The sequence below is a fragment of the Dreissena polymorpha genome, chromosome 3 (genome assembly GCF_020536995.1).
Source record: "Dreissena polymorpha isolate Duluth1 chromosome 3, UMN_Dpol_1.0, whole genome shotgun sequence".
NCBI classification, from domain to species: Eukaryota; Metazoa; Mollusca; class Bivalvia; order Myida; family Dreissenidae; genus Dreissena; species Dreissena polymorpha.
In genome coordinates, this window is record NC_068357.1 from 66,243,669 (window position 1) to 66,266,909 (window position 23,241).

General features: G+C 33.0%; 1 protein-coding gene across 2 annotated transcripts; it reads right to left on the reverse strand.

Moving 5' to 3' along the window:
- Nucleotides 1-1,274: 1,274 nt before the first annotated feature.
- On the reverse strand, nucleotides 1,275-23,223 carry LOC127874542 (neurogenic locus notch homolog protein 2-like). 2 transcript variants are annotated; one of them, XM_052418910.1, is made up of 37 exons: nucleotides 22,962-23,223; nucleotides 22,592-22,765; nucleotides 22,270-22,313; nucleotides 20,901-20,944; nucleotides 20,650-20,741; nucleotides 19,293-19,460; nucleotides 18,993-19,039; nucleotides 18,689-18,802; nucleotides 16,766-16,894; nucleotides 16,389-16,511; nucleotides 16,183-16,278; nucleotides 15,867-15,886; nucleotides 15,587-15,711; nucleotides 14,896-15,075; nucleotides 13,585-13,631; nucleotides 13,241-13,263; nucleotides 12,936-13,036; nucleotides 11,784-11,912; nucleotides 11,366-11,424; nucleotides 10,462-10,572; nucleotides 9,707-9,820; nucleotides 8,511-8,548; nucleotides 8,226-8,332; nucleotides 7,926-8,084; nucleotides 7,615-7,658; nucleotides 7,437-7,462; nucleotides 6,999-7,117; nucleotides 6,275-6,448; nucleotides 5,738-5,802; nucleotides 5,406-5,523; nucleotides 5,202-5,233; nucleotides 4,934-5,031; nucleotides 4,367-4,525; nucleotides 4,173-4,213; nucleotides 2,125-2,150; nucleotides 1,738-1,862; nucleotides 1,275-1,436 (listed from the first exon to the last, which is right to left on the reverse strand). In XM_052418910.1, the coding sequence occupies exons 1-31, from the start codon at nucleotides 22,991-22,993 to the stop codon at nucleotides 5,206-5,208; spliced, it is 2,850 nt and encodes a 949-aa protein (XP_052274870.1). In that variant the 5' UTR covers nucleotides 22,994-23,223; the 3' UTR covers nucleotides 1,275-1,436; nucleotides 1,738-1,862; nucleotides 2,125-2,150; nucleotides 4,173-4,213; nucleotides 4,367-4,525; nucleotides 4,934-5,031; nucleotides 5,202-5,205. The 2 variants fall into 2 exon arrangements, with proteins under 2 accessions (XP_052274870.1, XP_052274871.1); XM_052418911.1 differs by lacking the exons at nucleotides 22,592-22,765; nucleotides 22,962-23,223 and having other exon boundaries at nucleotides 20,915-20,944.
- Nucleotides 23,224-23,241: the final 18 nt, after the last annotated feature.

Consider the following 23,241-nt stretch of genomic DNA (forward strand, 5'->3'; position numbering starts at 1 on the left):
TTTGGACATTGTTGTAGATGCCGCTGTTGTGGAGGTTGTTGGAACACCTACAAAACACATTGCACTATCCTTTCTTATACAAAAACACCTTATGCAACACCAGAATTCATTTTTAAAGTGCATTTTATTATACAAATCTGCGTGTGTCTGCTTGGCTTAAAACACATTGACAAGTTATTTAAAATGTTGAAGGACACTGTGTGATATTTTGTGTGAATTTTTGTTAAATAAAACCTATTGTCTAAAAATTGTGTATTATCTATAAAAGTGTGCTCTCATATAATATTTACCTACACATGAGCGATGTTGCTACATCATATAACGATAATTAACTATGGCATCTTCGTATTAAGTATGACATTTTCACAACTTATTGTAAGTCTGTCAATATCACTGATATTAATACTAAAACATGTGTTTATAATATCATGTTGATCGCGTATACATCAAATGATTTGTCGACAGAGAACACTAAGAACACTTATGGAAGCGTATATGGTACACCCTGATGCTGTCATGATGTCCACATTCTATGGCGGCATGATATGAAAAATGTGTCATGGCGTAAAAAATAGCTCATCATGTCGACTAAAACATGATTACAAGTCATTTTCACAAGAGCATGACGCCAAACATTATGTTGATTAGTCGACTTAGATCATGTCAACCACGTTGAATCCATGGTCAACCATGTATCACGCCGATGCTATTGCCACTTTGGTCACAACGCTTGAGAATGGTCTTTTTCAAGACATGTGTTCATTTTGTGTCATGGTTATAAATAGTTCAATGTTCAAAACTGTTCATAATGTTTACTTGTCACAGGGGTACATTATACCGACGCGATTTTGAGACAAATGCCTCACCACACAAGACGGGTAGGATCCCTTAGAAGCGGATACAATGAAGTTGTTTGTTTTAAGCATATATGGTAAAATTAAAAACAAACCTACTAACATGTGCGTTGACATGATATTTGTATATAATATACTTATTAATTGCATGACACAGTGCACCAATGAAGAAATACCATGTGTCGCTTCGGCAACTCTCAACATGATGCACCTTTCTTCACCTTGTTTTCTAAAATGATAAATATAAGTAAATAATGATACATATATTTATACTATTACACACTATTTTTAACAGCCACTTAAATTATAATAGGTATTATTGATAAAATACGAACACGGCGTTTTGAAAGATTATAATTGGCATAGATATTTTAAAGAATTTTATTTACAATAATGAATATCCACATATCGAGATCATACCCGGGGACAGAGACTTTGATGCAGAGTTTGGACTCTGAACCAGCCGCGGCTGCAGATGGTACCTTGTAGACAATGTCACTTGAACAGATATTGGCTAAAAATTCAGCAGGAAATATGTATACTCCGTCTACCGGTTGTTGGCTGCTCTCCGTCAGCGTAGGACTGCAGACATGTATACATTTATCTGGTTACCATAGCAAATACTATAACGTACTGTATGCTACGGCAGCATGGCCATATGCTGATAATAGTTCAACAACGCTTAATTAAAGATACGATTTCCATGTGAGGTGAATTTCCTGTTTGGCAAATCTGACAAGTTCAAAATGTTTTCATTTTACCGAAATCATACGTAAGTGTAAATGAGATTTATACTTGATTGTCTATTTAATAACAACACAACACATGCACTAACAACTCGTGCAAAATAAATAAAAAATCTTTATTGTACTTTCAGTATTACCAGTCTTTAAAAGACCCGAAACTGTTTCCATTAGTGTAGAACGGCTTCAAATGCAGATCTTCGCCTTTGGTGCACGCCAGGGTAGATCCGCTTTCAAATGTCGGAGACAGGAAGTGGGGTTTACTCTGAAAAAAGCGTGTCTTACATAAACGCCTTGAAAAAGGAATATGTGTTAATATTTCATTTACAATTATGTGACGTATTTGTGTGCAATATACATCCTATATGCGAACTGTGATCAAAGATGATCTTTATGGGCCGTTTTATGGCAAAATACATATATACATGTGTATGTACCGTGTTCCTATTATTATAATTACAATATCGTAATAGTCAAATGTTAAAATCACAACTGCATCACTACATTTGGTTCTTCAAATACTGTACCTGGTCAATCGGCGAGGAGGCTCCTCCTGTATAAAAAACGTTATACAATCATAAAATGAGATTAAAACATGCATTTATATATGATTATCTAGATTACTTGTTCTATCAAAATAAAGTTTTATAACGGCGTATTGTGAATGCGTAACAAGTTTATTAGCTTGCACATGTGTCAACAGTATATTTCAATAAAACGAAATATTTATGAACATATAATTTAAGAAATATAAAGAGGAACACGAAGTACTCATTTTTATTTCAGTTTATCTTTTCACTATGCAATTAATTTAAAGGGCTTTTGTACTTAAGTTGAGGCCAGAATTTTTTATTTTTTATTTTACGGTGGTGTTTTAAACGTTAAGCACCAGAAGCAGAATATGAAAGTAAAATGGAGAAGTCATTATCAGTAAAAAGAAAACATAAATAATACATATTGTTTACTACAACTTAACGTAAATTGTTAAATACATAATTTTCGGAAAATTGAATCTAAGATGATGCATATTCATAATTGTTCCGTATTGAGTTATATTTTTATTATCATCATCTGAATTTTAAATTGATATATTTTTTTAAACAAAAGGGCTATAATTTAGCAGTCCCTATAACTCGCAAAATACAAACATATACGTTCGAGCACAATTCTTCAAACAAAGAACACAATACAAATTAAGAAATACATAAAAATAACTTAGAATACAAAACCAAAATAGTACTGATAGCAATTCAAATGTGTGTGTGCTAACCAACTTTCTATGCAGCCAATTTAAACTCGAGTCAAGAACCAAGTCTACAAATGCCGACATCTTAAAGGTTAAGGTAAATTCACAAAATTGAAAATCATTGTTTCAGATTCGCAAATTTAATTATGATATTTGTGAGGGAACAGTAATTCTGAACATTTACCATGCACTAAAATAGCAATAATATGCATTCGTTGACGCTTTATAAACCTGCAAATTATAAAGCCTTGCAACGCGAAACGATTGAATAATTTGGAGAGTTCTGTTGTGGTTGTCACATTTTGTGGAACTTCGAGGATTGCTTATATAAAGTATAAAATACATATTCATTGTATTAGCACGGACGGCCGAGTGGTCTAAGTGGTAGACTCTTACTCCAGGACTCCACGGGGTCAGTGGTTCGAGCCCTGTTGAGGGTTACTTTTTTTCTTAAAAAAAATCTTATTCTTGATATTCTTGAGCTCTTTAGATCCAATGTTTACTTTTATTAAAAATAAAGCATTTAATGACAAACTTTAAAACATGCCACAATCTGTGAAAAGGCCCCTTTGAAATAGACGCAATTTTGAGTTTGCATGCTTATTTGTAACGAGTCAGGATGGTTATCTACTTTTTAACACAGGAAGTGCATTAAGCCATACGGAATTATGCAGTCATTTACCACAATTTTGTCTCAACAATTCCAAAATTAAAATATTCAACGAGTGATCCTGTACTTCAAATGTGCAGACTTATTAAATCACCGATTTAGTAAAGAATACACATGTATCATGAAATCAATGTTCATGTTAATTCGTACTAAAAAGGTATATACTTTTAAATTATACAAACCTTTAAAATTAATTTTTATTTCGAAATTTGAAATGCTCTGAATATGTGGTGCAGCTTTCACACTGTTAAAACTTTGACATTATATAATCAGAACTGATAAAAATAATAACCATACCCGATAACAAGTGAATTTAAAAATCCCAGACACACTTTTTCAAACACCAGTTTTCAACAAGATAGTCTTTAAATTAACTGACAAGGCCGCTGATCTAAAGATCTCTCCATTATCATTCATTGTTAGATCTTTAGCTTGCAAGCAATAATATACAATTTGACTAGTGACCTTAGAAAGTATGTAATACTGTAACAACTCAAAATGTTTAACCAATGTGGAATGAATATTCACTTCTATTTTTATTTCGTTTTAAAATCACTTTATTCAGATAATCCTGTAATTCACAAGAGACCGTTTTTATTATAAAATATACATCTTTATGCTATATGTTTTAACTGCTTTAATTCTTAATTTTCACGTACCTGTAATGCGTATTGTTGGACAGAGTTCGTCATCAACTAACCTGTTGAATAAAGTATTATAACATATATGTATGTTAATAAAGACTTAAATCACTTATTAACCAAATACGTAATAAAATATAATAAATTAACGGATTTTCTTGTTTTGTTACGTAGTAGTAAAGAAACGTTTTGAAAAATATCACTAGATTTACCCGCCACTTTGTACATGTTGAATACAGAATCGATGTGTCCCCAGCTCTGATGATGTGACATTAACTGTTCCGAGGGCACATTGCTGTCCAGAGAATTGATCTATAACCGGTTCCCCAACTTCCAAATATGGCGTTGTTAGGCCAATTTGGAATTTTAAACTTAAATAATAATAATAAATGATGTACGAAACTATCAATGTAATACAGTAATGTGTAGCAATTAAGATTTCTTACTTTTTTTTTATTGTTTCTGCGGACTTAATAATTTTACGGCTTTTTGATAAATCATGAAACTGGACCCAATGCCACGATTTCTCGACAGGCTTTCAAAATACACACGGGGTAATTGTATTATTTGGTAAATAAACATTATCATAGATGTCACAACATAACACATCATTTTTATTATCAATTTTGGAATTATATATCAAATTTGTCTATGATTCATTATACATGCACAACTGTTTCACAACATGAACAAGGAGTGAAGGAGTATCTTCGTAAAACCGTGTTAACAACGTTCAATACATAGGAGAAAGAGTCTTATGAAACTGGGTAATCTCTTACGCTGAGCTTCCACACACTTGAAACTTGAACAAACACGTTTCCAGCAGGCGGCACTGAATCCCTGTCGGCAATCCACCGTTGGTTCCGACGAAGGATGTCTTAAAAAATACATTACAAACATGACGTTCTTTTTTATGAATCAAACCCATCAAACCCATTATGTTATTATTAATAAAGTTTTATCATGGGAATAAATTGACTTTAATGCATCTAACATAAGGTCATACACTATTATACGTATTTCTCAAAGCATTGAACGAATACATACCGTATTACTTATGGGTGGATTGATCGGGATAGCTGCAAAAATACATTTAACATTAATATAGGCGTTGATGAACGATATTATGACAACGCAACAATATATTGTATTGACGATTTATTTTAATCGCAAGACCATAGAAAGTGTGTTCTAATTGTAACACTTGCAATATGATAAGCGGAGCAGACGTATATCGATATTCAATCTTACATGTAGCACAAGTTGGTCCACCATATCCTTGTTTGCAGAAACACACAGGGATTTACAGGATCATGCCCATCGCAGAAACCGCCGTTAGCACATTGCAGCAGTTGACAGCCGATCATGTCTGCACAAAAGCATGAAAGGATGCACACAATTTATAGAAGACAATATCAATGCAAACTAACAATGGGGTTTCTCAAACTCCACCATTAATTGGAAACACAATACTTTATGCAATGTAATGTAAATTAAGATATTACTACGATTGTATTGAAATTGATGAATTGGTGAATTGATGGCTAAGTCCTGATTAAGTAAAATAGCATGATACGTCTTACCTTTTGTTTTTGATGTATTTCTTACAGTAACCGTGAAGCACCTGTCTTCACCAGAAACACCGGTTCTGTAAAATAATATGGAAATTTAATGTTCACTTAAAAGGCTAATTAACTAACACGTTCTTATGCAAACAAACACATACATATACAATTATTTTAAAAACGACAATACATACATCCTATATGACTACGCACCAATAATGTAGTTTAAAGAACATTCAAGAATGCCATTATATATTTACAAAATAATTAACGTACAGTCTGCTCTAGCGTTGTACTTAAGCATAAAGCTTGTCCGTACGAAACAGTAGTTTATTATATGATATTCGCATATATTTTATAAAATTGCCTATCAGTCTGTTGAGGCAAGTAGTATCGAGGTAGTGGCAACAAATTTAAATAAATATATAAATGTTCAAGTCTCACAAACAATTGTACTTTAAATAAAATCACCATCTGATTCGTTTTTTTGCCTCATTATTAACTTTGTATAACATGCATATGCTTAACATTGGAAGTAAATGAGCAACAGCTTACCTTTTTCTTATCAGCACAATGCAAACTTTGCTGTCTGTTTTATTCTGAACAGAAGGTCTAAATGCCACGTCTAACGTACAAGATGCGTTCGTATTGCTTCCGTCAATACAGGAAGAGCACGTGGAAAAAATGTGTGTGTTCACAAAGTTCGAGCGCAATAAAGATGGCTTGATACTGTAAATATATAATGCTAGACTAGGAAAATAAAATATGTTTTTGTTTTAAATTTTATTTCAATATATTGGTAAAAGTTAATACTGTTTATAATGCATTTATTAGCTTGTTCTCTGTTTGGCACATTCATGTATTCGCCTGTTTCAGCTTGATTGCACTAAGTACCTACCTATTGATTGTGTTCTAAATTGATAAACGTATGAATTTGAACAAGTTGTGCATTAGCATTGTAAAACGAAGAACTTGAAACGCCGTGTATCATTATGTACCTACCGATCTTTTTGTTGTATGAAACCAGAATTTTCTAGGCAAGTCTAATATAGCTGATTATCGGGGCTTACTTTACAATTATTATGCTTGAAAATACAAATTACTAATCGGAAGGGTTCTGACTGGGTACCAACATGAACTCACTACTTGGGATCCAGCTGGACGCCAAAATGTAATTCACCTCACAAAGGTACCAGGGTATATCAACCGAGCATGTTATTGCTGGGTAGCAGAATGGATTTACCAACTTTGTTCTAGCTAGGTACCTGGATTAACTTACCATTCAAATTCATGCTGGAGACCAGGATGCGCTGTGAAGGTAACGTGGCAAACTGTTTTGAACTCGCATTCAATTTTTGAATCCAGAGGGAGACTCGGTGATACAAAGTGAGGCATATCCTATTCAGTAGGCAAAATAATGGACTAATATCATATCATTTGCCATTCATCATAATGTTTATCATAATCATAAATAATTTGCAATTCATTAACACCTGACATAAGTATATGATACTTATAAGTATATCGTTCTTGTACATTTTAAATAATTTTCACCTCAATTGAAGTTCCAATCCATACTTGGATTGACTATAAATCGAAATTATTCTAATTAATTGTAAATAATATTTAAATTTGACAAAATCTCATGAACAGAGTGATACAACATTTGATTTTCAAATAAAAGTTTGATTGATGAATATTGGAAAATGCCTCATACCTTAGCACCATATTGGGACATAGCGCCTGCAAAACAACATACAACTATTTGGATTCATTTTGTTACAGGTATAAATAAAAGCAATATATCAATTTCAAAATAACAAATAGTAAGCAGTAGACAAGGTATCGTTTTGTTATAAAGGCAATGAATAATTCTAAGCAATATAAAGCAGTACCTTCCTCAACATCAACTTCCAAACACAGTTCATCTTGATTTGTTCTGAAATTAACACAACTTTAGAGAGTTTCACAAATAATTAAAAGCCATTGTAATATTAATGCGTTTAAACATTTGCGGATATGTAGTTCAACACACAAACATTACTTAGCTATCATCGTACATGAGTGGGATTTTGTTCCTTAATTCTGGCCTGTTCTTTGCAAACTAGCCTATTATTAGATTTGTGTATTGCATGACAAAATATGTTTGTCAGCTGCAAACAAACGATCATGATAATATATGTCTTATATGAATCATTATACTCACCCACTGGCATTGACGGTCAGTATACACATATCAAACACGCCCACCTCGGTTGGAATGAAAGATATAACTGCCTGGTGGAAATCAGGTCTAAAAGGTAGTGCTTCAATTCTTATCTCGATGTTGGAAAGTGTTGAACTAACGCGTCCTTTCACTATCTGCCTTTAATATTTACAATCAACGTTTATTTTCACGATGTTCATTGAATAATGATTGTGTATATTAATCAATTATTTCACGTCATTGTTAAGCTGTTAAATTCAGAATAGTACAAAACATTGTATAGGGCGTTAAATTATAAACCTCATATTGCCAGCGCTGATTCCTACAACTAAAGCAGAAAATCCGCATTCTCTGTTCTTGTTGCAACTGATAGTTTTGATTGCTGATGTGCCCGTAAATACTGGTGACTGAGAAAAGAAAATGAACACTTGTTGATATATACAAAGCAAACGAACATGCATGTTGCAGCAATAAACACGTCTTCTCCAACAAAGTATCGTTTATCCATCAGCCGTTAATTAGATCAATTGCATATTAGTATGTCATTTGTGAAACATGAGCTGAGCAGAGTAGTATAAAACTTACCCGACCCGTAAGAGCAATTTCGGATGCGCTGGTTAAAACTGCAAACAATTAAAATGATAAATTAACGCAACATGATATGAAAGAATTTCGTTTCTTCAAATGATTGAATACTATGACACAATCACATTGTTTTTATTTATTTTTTATAAACGTGATATGTACAGCGGTTACACATTTTAGTTCATTTATCTGATTTTGTTCATACATTTTCTTGAATTTGCAAGATAAAGTTTTCGCATGAGCTGATAAAAATAGTACATAAATATTTTTGTGCGAGACTATTTATACTCATGTAAAGTTTTCAGATTGAATGAAACATATCTAAACTATGCTATAATGGAAAAAAGAAGGACCAAGTATTTTAAAATTAACTGTAAGTATTTTTATACAATCCGTCTATACCCACTGAGACTGTTTTCATGCGAATGCGCTTGACACGGGTTCCGTTGAAATCAATTAACTGCAAGCTAATTTATGTTTTAATGTTATTTTCGTGTCGTTACTAGAACTATAAGGCTGAAATGAAGCATATCTTCATAAGAAGGATGCTGCGTAATGTCTATATTTCATTGATATTAATAATTAAATACATGATATTTGCTGGATTCGATGGTATATCGATTTTAATTCAAGAGTGATCATATAAAATATAAATTTTCTATGATCACGAGTGAACTAAAATCGATATTCCAATGAATCCAACAAATTTTTTATGCCTTTTTAGCGTTTATTGACATGGAAACCAAGTTAAACTTGAGAATTTCGCTTGGAATAATGACGTCATTTTGTCAAAAAATGACGCCATTTCACAGAAAAACAATGACATTATCGATAATGTTCACTGTTATTTTTCACTGTTTGAAACAGTGAATTATCCGTTTTAACTCACTGATATTTCTCTATAAACCACCGGAAAGCAGGAAAAATAAATATGAATGTTTCGATCATAATTCACTAAATGCCCAATATGCAAAAACATTTGCTTCATTTGAAGCTATGAGTGGTGTTATGTAAAAAAACAAAATAAAACTTGTCAAAAAATTAAGCGTGCATGTTGATGTGATTTTCGATTAATTGAACGATTTCCTTTAACACAAACTAATGAAGACTTTTATCATATTGCTGTTAAATTCCAATTTTGAAGAATAATTTAAAACACATAAATCTGAACATAACGTGACTGAAAAGAACAATACCGCTCTCGCACATATCCCCGCTGGTGCCTTCTTCACAGACACAAGTTATCGCGTGGTTGTTCACAAAGCAGGTTCCATTATGCGTACACGTATTATCTCTATCTAAACACGGTCCTGAGAATAAATGTTTAATATATATGTATCAATTAAATCGTACGCGTATCTGTATTTACAACTGCGCATAATGTTAAATATGTAGTCTGTATTTTAATGTATAGATCTATATGTTTGTTTGTTTTTTTAATAATTTACAGAACGAATTAAAAACACTTACCCGCCCATAATCACTCAAAATCAATGAATATTTCGAAAAGTACAATATCTATGTTCCGTGTCGAAATAGCCAAAATTCAACGCTAGATGTGGTCTGGTAACACAGATTTAACGCGATACAAAATGCTCGTTTTTAATGTTTGTGTGTAACAATGTAGTCCATGTGAATTTCCTTCTACGATATCCGAGCATTTTTGTTCCAATTAAATTTATGTTACCATACCACATCTAGCGTTACAATTTTGGCTATTGCAATAAGGAACACTGATTTTATGGGTTAATTTTATTTTACAAAATACTTTGCGAAATATTCGTTGACTTTCAGTATTTTGTACTATAACTAATCAATAGAGAACCGATCATTAACAAGACGTAATGCTTATCATGACGTATGCCCAAAATTAAAAATGCTAAAATTAAAGGAAAACACATTGAATGTCCAATTAATATTTTGTCACATTTAACATATGTAAATTGCAAACCTTGTTCGCATTTAACTCCTGTGAACCCTTCTTTGCAGATGCACTTGTATTTGTCTGGACTTTTTGTGATACATGCGCCATCGTTGTGACATGTTGTATCAGAACAAACGTCTGGTGATAAAGCATACATCTTTAGATGTACATTTGATATCAACATATTTTAAAACAACAACAACCATTCAAATGTAATTACTTATTTATAATCTTTACAGTTCGGAGTCGTACCAATGTCGACGCTTGCATTACTAATTCCGTTTAAAATAGTAAGATGCTTATCTCATGGTAGGTGGCATTTAGTAAATAAACATTTGTGCAGACCAAAGGCAATAATGGACGTTTCCAACCTCGACATAAAGATGCAAATAAAGACAGTGTTTTGTTGTTTAGATATTGACACACAAAAATACAATGGTACGCTTTCAATGCGTGTAAAGGAATCCGTTTTCAAAGGTAAGGAGAAATTAAAATGTTCGAATAAAGCGTACAGATATATAGAACATACATGAAAATATAGTTCAAAAAATCAACCTTTAATCATGATTTTTAAATTAAGTTTGCTTATGCCTAGTGCGTATGGTCTGAAAGAAAAAAGTTTGAGCCAAATTTTATACAAATCATACAGTACGTTTGGTGAAAAGCTGACATAAAGAAGATGCTGACCTAAATTAAGGCTCAACATTAAAACTCTTCACATTTGAGCTTTAAATTCAGATGTCGTAAAGGCACATGGGGTTCGGTTATGGTATAAATAACATTAAACAACGGCCTAGGATGTAGTGAAACTATAAGAAATGGAGGCTCAAAAAGTATATTTAATTGTCGACTTAATTTTCTATGTGTGCGACTGACTTATACCTTGATTAAGATGGTGTAGAATCTGTATAAACGCATGTTTGTTACCTACCATTAACAGCTGAATGCATCACTGTCACGCTAAAGCAACGTGCCTGATAGCCGATTGATCTACAATTTATATGCACGTATTATTACAAACAATTTGTATAGATATAAAATGTTGCATACAAATCAAAATAAAATTAAAAAGAAACATAGCAGTTAACAAATATAATAGCATATAAACACAAACAAAACTGGTACACAACACTTACTACATGTTTTAAAAAAGCTATCCTTTTCATGAACATAATTATTCACACGACGTCTGAAATATTCAATCAAGTCGATTACTAATTTTTTATGTACTTTGAGATTGATTTGTCTGTGATATTTGTAATTATGTAAACTAGGGCTTAATTTAAAGAATAATGCACAGCTACATGTTTATGGTTTAAAGAAATATATTGGACTGGACTGATCCTTACGCAGATAAAAAACAAATATCGTGGTTTCCATCATGTTCGAACTGAAAGGCAACCTCTGTCACGCATGTTTGTGCTCTTTCCATAGTGTCGAACACTGTAACACCCAATGAAGTGGACTGGACCTGTTGGCTGGTGAGTAAACAGTCAGAAGCATTGCCAGATACATAAGGATGTTAAGAGTAAAATATTTAATATATTTCACATAGTAATGAAAACAATGAAATATTGTATTTCATCACAATCCAAAAAATTGCTTATTGTTTTATTTGCATGTAAATAGCTTTATATTTAAAAAAATTGCCAAACGTCCCGACATTGAAATATTGACGTTATTTTCATATTAAGAACCCATCATCGTTAATTTACTGTTTCACTAAATAAAATTGTATAATTAACAGTTTAAACTCAATTATTTTCACTTTTCTGTGTTCAATATTTAAGTGCTTTTCCAAAAAGAATATTAATGTATTTAAAGTATCAATATGATTATACTAATATTACCCCCCCTCCCCCGCCTTATCAAGACCCATAATATATTATAATATTTGTATGTTTGTATAAAACACGTTTTGACCGCGATTTTTACAACATTGACTATTTTTCGGTATACTGAATGCTTTCGTGTAAAGATAAAATCTCATTTTGTTAAAACATATCTTCGCGTATTTGTTTTCAATATTTAACCTTTACAACTCATGAAGTAAAACTTCAGCTGCACACGCAAGAAAAAGCCTATATACTACACTAAAATCACGCTTTGCCATAATTTTCGGGCATAAATGAAGGACGTGTACAATATAAGCCTAATTATGGCGACAGATAAAACATTTTCCTTAAACCCAGTTGTTTCTTAACAAACTTCATCTTTAACAAACAGTCATTTAGTATTCTTGACATACGTATATCGGTTCGATTCTGAGTGTAAATTGCTGCTAGTTTGTGTGTTCAGGGGTAAACATATATAAGTTGTATAAAGTACACATCAGTGCGTATAAGTAATATTTATTGACAGAAAATAGTTGGATTGTGGGTGTTTGCTAGTTAATTGCATAAATATGCCATTGTGGTGACATTTTATTTATCAGTATTTTATTAATATGTTGAATATACACAGTAACAATAAACGGACAAATAAATAAAAGAAACACATACCAAGAATTATTGTAGGATGTGTAAAGGAGCATTCGACACGGTTTGCTGGTGGTACAGGTAAAACTGCTACCTGGTAACGGTGTTGGTATCACAAAACGTACCTTGCAAAGAATTGTGATTGAATGAGTCATTGAGTGATAAGGCGATTGAGTGAGAGTTTGCAATAATGGGAGTGTGTGAGTAAATGATAAAACGGAAAAGAAAACAAACACATTAAACAACCATCAAGAGACATGCCATTAATTTGAACAATAATGATACGATGCCAAAATGTGGTTTATTTATGAGTTTGGTTAATGACTCACCACGGCATCTTTCGCATTTGGATCTGAAATGCAAAAATATGTTATTGTTGTTTTTACAAAATACTCACGTTAAAATGTAAACGTATTACTGTCCGAACGCTTTCAAACACAATATTATGAGTTCACTAATGTCGCAAAAATGCGAATATGTTCCGATGTTGAGGTCCTCAAAATGTTCAGTTAAACAAGGTAGATATACATTTTTTGGCAAGTTTCGTGAAAACTACTTAAAGGACACATACGATTTAGAACAGACCTACCACTAAATTGCCACATTTGATTTTATATCAATGCGAACGTCAATATTAATGCATTTCAACGTTGAAATGTGCAAACATATTTACCATCGTGGATAAACACCAAGTCCCAGCATATTGTTTCAGAAGCGCCGCTACATTAACACAGAAATATGTTTATTCAATGTGTTACTTAATATATAACTCTTGTTATGCACTACTTGACCGCCCTTCCGCTTCAATCTTTCTTTGGCATTGAAAACCGAGAAGCGTTATATTTGTTGTGTTTAATATTATAACTGTCTCGCATGTTGCAGTAGTTAAATATCATGTTTATAATAATAATACTAAAACCACCACCACCACCACCATTACTACTACTACTACAACTACAACTACTACTACTACTACTACTACTACTACTACTACTACTACTACTACTACTACTACTACTACCACTACTACTACTACTACTACTACTACTACTACTACTACTACTACTACTACTACTACAACTACTACTTCTACTACTACTACTAATAATAATAATAATAATAATAATAATAGTAATAATAATAATTATAATAATTATAATAATAGCAATACTTATAATAAAGACCAGGAGTACAAGCGTGCTGAACACAAGCGTTTGAATGACAACACAGTGCGTTAAATACAATCTTGACTAACGTAATTACTGTTAGTTACCAAAAATTTAGATACCGAAAATGTTATAAAATTTAGGGACACAAATAAGTGTCCGAAAATTATAGGCATATTGAAATGCAATGCACAATAGTTTTATTATGATTTACTCTTCTTTTTCTACTTTAGAATAAAGTTTGAAATAAATACAATTTACAGATTTGCTTACTGTTTACTGAAATGATACAGAACGAACAAGTCAAAACACAAACTGCTCTCTTAAAATAACGCTAGCATTACAAATGCTGTAGGGTAAATCGATTGTTTACTACCGGTATAAATGGATATTCACCCAATTACGCAAATGATATGGTCCATTGTCCTCAGGTATGCATCTGCCAGGTTTTATGACATTAATCCTGTTATAAAAATTCATGTTCGAAGTGTCACAAGATACGCGAATACATGGCCGAAATCGGGTAAAATAGCGCTGTAAGATATACTGTCGGAAAATTTAGAGTTATTAATGATAGATGAAAATCCGTATGTCCGAAAATTAAGGGTCACGAAAAAAAATATTTTGGAAAAAACAGGGTGTTCGAAAATTGTGAGTGTCCGACAACTAATAGCAATTACGGTATTTAGTAAACATTAAATTGAAATAGCAAAAATGGTTTCAATATCAAAGGCGCTTCTTGCCAGAAATGTTTTAATTAATCCACCACTTTGACATCAGATGAATAATGATACTCTTAACAGCAAAAGACGTATTACCTAGATGAAGCTTTTACACAAAGATGTCGCCCGGTCACATCCAGCACTTTTCCAATTACATCAACGAAACATTTGTAAACATTGGTGAAACCAAAATAGGTATCGTTCTCGGCGGAACATACTACGTTTGAAGATGTTTCAAGTTCTTGGGACGGGTGGATGGTTGTAGTCGGCATTGTACTAAATAAGAAGAAACATAACGAAATATGAAGCATTGATGGGTATATAGATGAACGCTTTTTTAAAGATGCCCATAAGTCTTAATAATAATTAAAACATAATACATCCGATCAATGCGTCACACAGACAAGTTCCATTATGTTATAACAAAGAAGCGAAACCAGAAATAACATTTTTCGGCATAAAAGTAATAATTCACGAACTGTCTAAACGTTTTTGTTCCTGGTGCAAACTCAACTTTAAATTAAGTACTATGTCTAAAGTGATATTCCCGTACTGGGACTAAACAAAAAAGCGTTATTAATATCTTTGAGTATGCAATGCACATCGTTATGGAAATAACGTCGCAAGATCTATACATTTTACAACCATTGGCCAAAAAGCATTTTTATTGACGATAAACGGGCATTTAAAAAGCTGTAAAGCCTTGTTAATCAACACCAGTAAAGATACGATCAAGATTATCATCTGATAATGCATTTACATACGCGATTCTTTTTTATTCACGAACCTTGCTTTTGTTGCTATATATACGTCAACAGTGCAGCTTTTGATTTCCTTATGTTGTGAATAGCAGACGATTCTACTACCGGGTCCCGGAGTTGGATCCACAAATTGTACTTCGTTTTGAAGGTCCTTGCAATAATAATTTATATCCAAATCATAAAACATATAAACAAATCAAGAACTGAGGATTCATCACTATAATACGTATAGTAAGTAATTAACACATTGTTGTCACGATATGAATTACAAAAACTATATTATAATATTGAAAAAATCATACGTACAAGGGCACTCCCGGGCGGAACTAAATGAAATAAAATATATCAACCAATCATTTGATTACATGAATCATATGTTGGTATCGGAAATAGATATTATTAATTTGATATGCATATATTTCGAAAATATATATGCATATGTAAAGTGCAACCCTTATTATTTAATACGTTATAGAATTAATCTGAAGCAATTAATCGTTACACAAATCATTTAAATTATAAACAATGCCGATATTTCTACTGTATACATATCGCTAAATTGAAAGCAAAACAACATTATAAATTCAATGGTTAGATAACAGCTTTATCGGTCAGCGTGTACCGTGCGAACAATTGTCTGCTGAAAATCCAAGTCTGCATATACATGCTCCACCTTTGCAGATGCCGCCGTTATTGCATGGAGAAGAGCATGAATCAGCTGCAAGCAGGAAATGACAACGTGTACGTGTATCGTTCAAGCATTGCGATAGCATGATATTTTCTTCTATCAAAAAGGCACTTGCTTAAGAGACAGACAAAAGCACTTACCAACTGCACAACTGGAACAGCTAGAAGTTGTTTGCGATGGAATCTTCATGCAGGTAAATTTTGAGATGCCATCGACACACAATTCATTCGAGACGCATGTATTTGGTCGGCAGGTATTCGTCTCTATATACGTCAAAGAAAATAATTAATTGATGCGCCATGCACATGTACTTAAAAGATGACATCGCATTGAAATAAATCGTCAATTGTAAGAAAAAACATAATAAACGTGGTTACGTTTAAAACGGATTTATTGAATAAAATACAAGATAAGAAAATTGATGTCAGAAGATTTTAGTATTCATATAGATATAGGTGTTATATATACCTATATACCTATATAGATATAATATATTTTTTTAATAAGTTACGCTTACTGTTCAAACAGTTTGGGTACATGTATTTGTTTTCATTGATGTCGTCGTCAGTACAATAACATGCGTATTTGTCGCCAAATGGTATACATTGGCCATGATTGCATATGCCAACAGTGCAGACTTGATTGACTGTGAAAAGGAACGAAGAGATTTAAACTATATTAAGGTGTTGATAAAACAATATAAAGAAGTGAACCTGCTGATCTCTTGAAGATGATGATTCCAAAACATGCATATTGAAAAAAGTTTAATTTCAATGAACTAGGCTCGCGCGCCCGTATAAAGGTTTGCTTTCGCCATTGTTTTATAACTTTTAACCAGAATTTTCAAATATTAATGGAAGCAATATCATTTATTTTAAAATTCGTTCTATTTAACCCTCAATTTACTGCGGTCGAATGTATCGTTTAGTTTGTGCAATTTTTATCTGGTCTTTGATTGCATTATGCATTCTTCAGATACTGCATGGATGATCTAAACAATTACAAATGGTTTGAATTTACAGAACAACCGATGTTAATGGGATGTTCCAGGTTCAAACAACATGTGTTTAAATATTTCTTGTTATACAAACACGACTATATCCAATCATTATTCGTATGAATATTTTTCTAAAAGGCATGCATGTTTATACTATTTAATTATATTAGCATGAAAAAGTAAGCAAAAACAGTACGTCCGATTATAGGAATCTATTGTTATTGTGCTTTTTGACAATTGTTAAAATACAACATTTTTACGAAAAGAGACAAATCACACATAATCACGGGTATAATCACATAATCATACGCAGTAAACGAGATATACATGTTTACCTTGGAAAAAATGATTAAATAATTGGTCTCTTACCAAAATATACGTAATACAATTTCGCCTTATAAAAGGCTGCAATAGGCAAATATTCTGTTGGCTGTACTTTTTAATCGGTAACACGAGAGCTGACCAAGACTATCTAAGCAACAGTTTACTTATTTAAAAAGATATGCAAGAGTATATTCTTTAAAAATCATGTTGGATGTTCTTCGAAAACGGAGTTAATCAATCTTGGGGAGACGATTCTTTACATTTTATTGGAACGTCGGCTTTATTTAAGACTTTGTGCGAACATATTGGATACATTTTCCAACCAGAAGGCATTGTTATGGTCTGTGAGAACATCCTTGAAAACAACTGATGAAAAAACGTTTTTGCTAAAACTGCGTATAGTTTAGTCTACACCACTTGAGACATAGAATCTTCGTGGAACGATAGTTTATTTTACGCTGAATAGACTAAAAACGAACACATTGCATTTGATAACGTGCAAATGGAAAATTAATTGCTTAATATTATTAATTATTACGTATATATTTATAAACAGAAGAACAATTGGGAAAAAGTAGTAAAAATGTTTCTATGTATCATGTATTGTCGTCACCTGCAGTACGACTTTCGCGTGTTTCAAATAACACCGACGGTTTTAAGTTGCAGACCCTAGTTTTGGTTCAAATGTTTTAAACCAGTATAAGGAAAAGTATGTGTGCCATTTAAAAAATTATGTGTTTTTAAGGTTGGAGACTTTTGCGGACAACTTGTGTCAATGTCGTTAACACTCAACAAAACTAAAAAGACGGCAAAAATGTTGGAAACACAAATACCAACTACAAAACAACTTAACCGGTAGGTCAAGTGGGTCCTATCTTGCAAACTGTTGACTTAATTGTTTCATTAAATTTGAAGGTTTTACATTAAATTACCTAATGATTGGACGTGGTATATAACACCTCAAACGCATTCAGCCAATGTGCAATGGTTAATGATTCGACAGTCGATAGTAAACGAAATTAAATTCACTACAACATGAATACTCTCAATGTAGAAATGTTTTACCAAAAGTTTAAACACGCACGAAGCCAAGTATTGCATAACATGCAAAATACTTACGTTCAGAACATAATCGTCCGAAATAATGTTCTGGACAAATGCATTTAAAAAGTCCCGAATCGTCGTTGTCTGGCTCACATGTACCCTCAATGCAAGGACTGGATAAACATGGATCTGCAAAGAAACACGGGTTTACAAATTTCCGATTTAAAATAAAAATCGTCAAATTTCATTTATTACCATAAATTAGATGTTTTTTACCATGTTATAAGTGTTTCTTTTCGCACTAAAGTAGACAGTATAGGTATGGTTCTAACCTTTCAACGAGATAGCAAAAAATCACGCGCGACATTTTTTTACGTACCCGGAGGAAAGACATGCACATTTATGCAGATTTCCCTGCTTGTGTACCTTAAAGAAACAAAACATGCGTATACTGCTATTGAACAAAACATTAAAATGCTACAAATCTTCATTTATTCATAAAATTTCATAAAGGCATACGTGAATGCTGTTCAATCGTCTAATGCGAAATCTACAAAGATTGGCTTTAATGGATAATATAATTGCTTCTTTATTATTGTTTAAGAGTATTTAATAGTTGACATGCGTTTACTGAAAAAGGTTAACGTTTTTTAATTATAATGTGAAAATCAAAATATACCCGTCTAAGTCCGTTGCTTGAAGGCAGATAGGTCCAACTCCTATTGAGAAATTACGAAATGTAAGATCCGATGTGTAAAGCATTGTTCCGTTATGAGTAAGGTTACGAGGAAATGTCAGTGTGGCTGAATTCAGGTAATTTCGTGTTATGATGATATCTTTTAATCCCCTGCAACAAAGTTTTTAAGAATGACATTTTTACACATTCTGATATAAACATTGTATAATAATTATACAACAATATATATTATTGAATTATCTAATATGCGTGTCCGTGTGTGTGATAAACTTAATTAGTTTCGCATGTTAAAATACTGAATGCATTTTTAAAAAAACTTTGTAAATAACATAAAATAATTATCATCATACGTTGAAGGTCATTTGTACAAAAGAAATCACTTGACATATTGAAGTTGAATCAAGCTATACACAATTCAATGTAAAATACCAAGAAAAAGTACTTCCTTAATGGCAGATTCCTTCAGATGTTGAAAATGAACAGTTCAACTCTGTGACATGTGAGTCAGATATAAGATGAATCGCATATATGTTTGTTAAGAAACTATAACATATGCTTTGTGAGCTTGAATACACGTTTAAAAAATGTCTGACATGTTCATTTAAGTAACACATGCTTTCAAGAATGACGAATTGTAAATCAATATCCCAATGTATTTAAATTATGATACAGTTGGCAAAATTAAACAATAACTTAATATATAAAAGCAAACAGCGTTGACATTAAAATTAAGATAATCGGCCTTGATGAAGACCCAACTATGTTCTAAACACTTAGTTGCAGCTTAGCACAAAAAGCAATAAACTAAACCATCGAAGCCGCTTGTCGAAATGTAAAGCAAGTCGATACAAAAATGTTAACCGCCTTTTCGTCTTATTTAGTTTACTTTTTTAAGGATGACATAATCATAATATTCTGAAACAATAGTATTATTCGCTTCATGTTCTGATCAGTTTACTTACAAAGCCGTTAATCAGTGGCTTATTGAAATATCGCAGAGCTCCATACCGCCTACTGTTCTTTTTGTAGCTAAGAAATTCGCTTTTTACATGGCATAATTTCATTGACAAAATATAGTCTATGGAACATCTCACACAAAATTCAACGTCATTTAATTATATGACTTGTATGATATATTTGCATTAATATTCTGGACATTTCTCGAAAACAAGTTGTAACAAGCAACTCCAAGTTATTGAATCTTCCCTCTAACATTAAATTATAAATGGTATTCTCATGCTGCATGCTGATTTGTTTGTTAGTGTAAGATTGATGCCCATTGCATTTAAACGTATAAATAGCTTTTACCAAAGATGTTGATACCGAATTTCGCACGTACCTTTCAGAATCTACAAACAGTGGTATGGTACAATACACGTATTTTGGACATGAAAAACTGCCGTTTGGAAACTCCAAGAAATAAGGATCCCTCTGAAATTAATGATATGGAGTTCAAACGTAGTACAACAACTGAATTTATATACGCATTTCGTCATTGTAATTAATGAACTCTGACGGTTAGCATTTAGATATCAATAAATAACACACCAGGAGTGATTGCAAAAAGCTCTTATTTACAAAAATACATACTGTACGTAATATACCTGAAGTCTGCCATTCTCCCAAAAGTCGGTCTGAAAAAAAGATAATAATATCAATATTTAAAATAAAATCATGATCGCAATCGTGAGTTAAGAATAAGATCATGATGCTTTACTAAAAGCACTTATACAACAACAACAACAACAACAACAACAACAACTACTACTACTACTACTACTACTACTACTACTTACTACTACTACTACTACGACTACTACTACGACTACTACTACTACTACGACGACGGGGACTACGACGACGACGACTACGACGACGACTACTACGACGACGACGACTACTACTACGACGACGACGGGGACTACTACTACGACTACGACTACGACGACTACTACTACGACTACTACGACTACTACGACGACGGATTACGACGGCTACTACGAGGACGACTACTACTACTACGAATACTACTACGAAAGACGACTACGACTACTACGACGAACACGCCGACTATACGACTACGACGGCTTCTACGACTTCTACTATTACGACTACTACCAAAACTACTACTACTACGACTACTACGACGACGGCTACTACGACTTCGACGACAACGACACTAACTACGACGACGGCGACTACTACTACTACGACGACGGCGACTACTACTACTACTACTACTACGACTACGACGACGACGACGACGACTTCGACTACTACGACGGACGACTACGGCTACTACTACGACGACTACGACGACTACGACTACTAGGACTACGACGGCTACTACGACGAATACGAATACTTCGACGACTACGACGGCTACTACGACTACTACTTCTACTTCTACTTCTACGACAACTACTAGGACTACGGTACTACTACTACTACTACTAGTACGATTACTTCGGGGCGACTACGACTACGCGACTGGCGACGACGACGACTACTAGGACTACGACTACGACGACTACGACGACGACGACGGCTACGACTACTACGACTACGACGACGACGACTACGACGACTACTTTTACGATTACGATTACTAGGACTACTACGACTACTACGACGACTACTACTACTACTACTACTACGACTACTACAGGACTACTACTACGACTACTACAACTACTTTTTTTACTACTACTACGACTACGGCTACTACTACTACTACTACTACTACTACTACTACTACTACTACTACTACTATTACTACTACTACTACTACTACTACTACTACTACTACTACTATTATTATTATTTCTACTACTACTTCTTCCACTACTACAACCACTTCCACTACTACTTCTATAACAAATTCTACTATTACCCTTAAAACAACTACAACACATACTACTGTACTACAACTGCTCGTTTTCGTATGTTTTCAACGTACCTTTCACTTGTATTTTGAAACATCGTCTTTCATTGGAGGTAAGTCTGGAAAGTTTAAATTCCTCTTGATTTAAAACGAATGGATTAGTTAATTATTTAGTTTTCATTTGACAAGAGGTCCTGGTGTACACTGTATTAACTCTATTCAAAATAACGGGTATCTCTGTTATTTATGTATTTTATTTTACTTTCTGACTTCTTCTGTTATCATGTTAACAGGCCGCATCGTAAATTGACGTTTAAATCATACACTTATTATAACTCAATTCATTTAATTACAGTATTGACTTATTCACATCAAATAATAAATGAACGATACTTGCTCAGTTGAATCGGTAACTGTAAGACAAATAAGATGGTGACCAATATCATCCTTTGAAGGCGTCCATCTTAATTCTACGTATTTAATATTGTCTCTGCCTTCAGCATCTGGCTTTACTTCCGACATTGTCACGGACTCGTTTCTCAAACGCAAAGTATTAAACTTAATAATGTCACTGAAAAAAACAATTTTGAGCAAAATAGCATACAAAAACCTCATGTTGTTCTGATGTTAAAAAATCGGCATAGGTTAATCGTGTCAAGGAGAATGTATACATATAAATATTTGTTGTTTAAACTATTTGTTTATTAACGATATATCAAAATTTGTTACTGCAATTATAATAATGTCGAAACAAATGTCATACGCACACGCCATCGCTTGATTTTGCAAACGCTCTCATGAAGAACACTGAATCGATGTAGAGGATAAATTGCGTATTGGGTGCTTCCGTGGGAGAAACAAACTGTGGGCCGTCGATGTGGGTTGTCACGTGTACAATGAACTAACAAAAAAGGTTCTTATAACTTATGACAAATACATACATATTTTATGCTTAAGCTTTTTATTATCATAGGTGTTGGTATTGTCGAGGAACGTTCTCATAGAAGTGTAGAACGATTTAGCTCGGTCATTCCATCTCCATTGATG

Coding starts and splice junctions, on each gene's coding strand:
- LOC127874542 (XM_052418910.1), bottom strand. CDS start 22,993: ATGAGAGCGTTTGCAAAATCAAGCGATGGCGT. Junction 8,085..8,225: donor ATCAGCGCTGGCAATATGAG/GTTTATAATTTA, acceptor TAAATATTAAAG/GCAGATAGTGAAAGGACGCG. Junction 5,234..5,405: donor TGGACCAACTTGTGCTACAT/GTAAGATTGAAT, acceptor GTATTTTTGCAG/CTATCCCGATCAATCCACCC.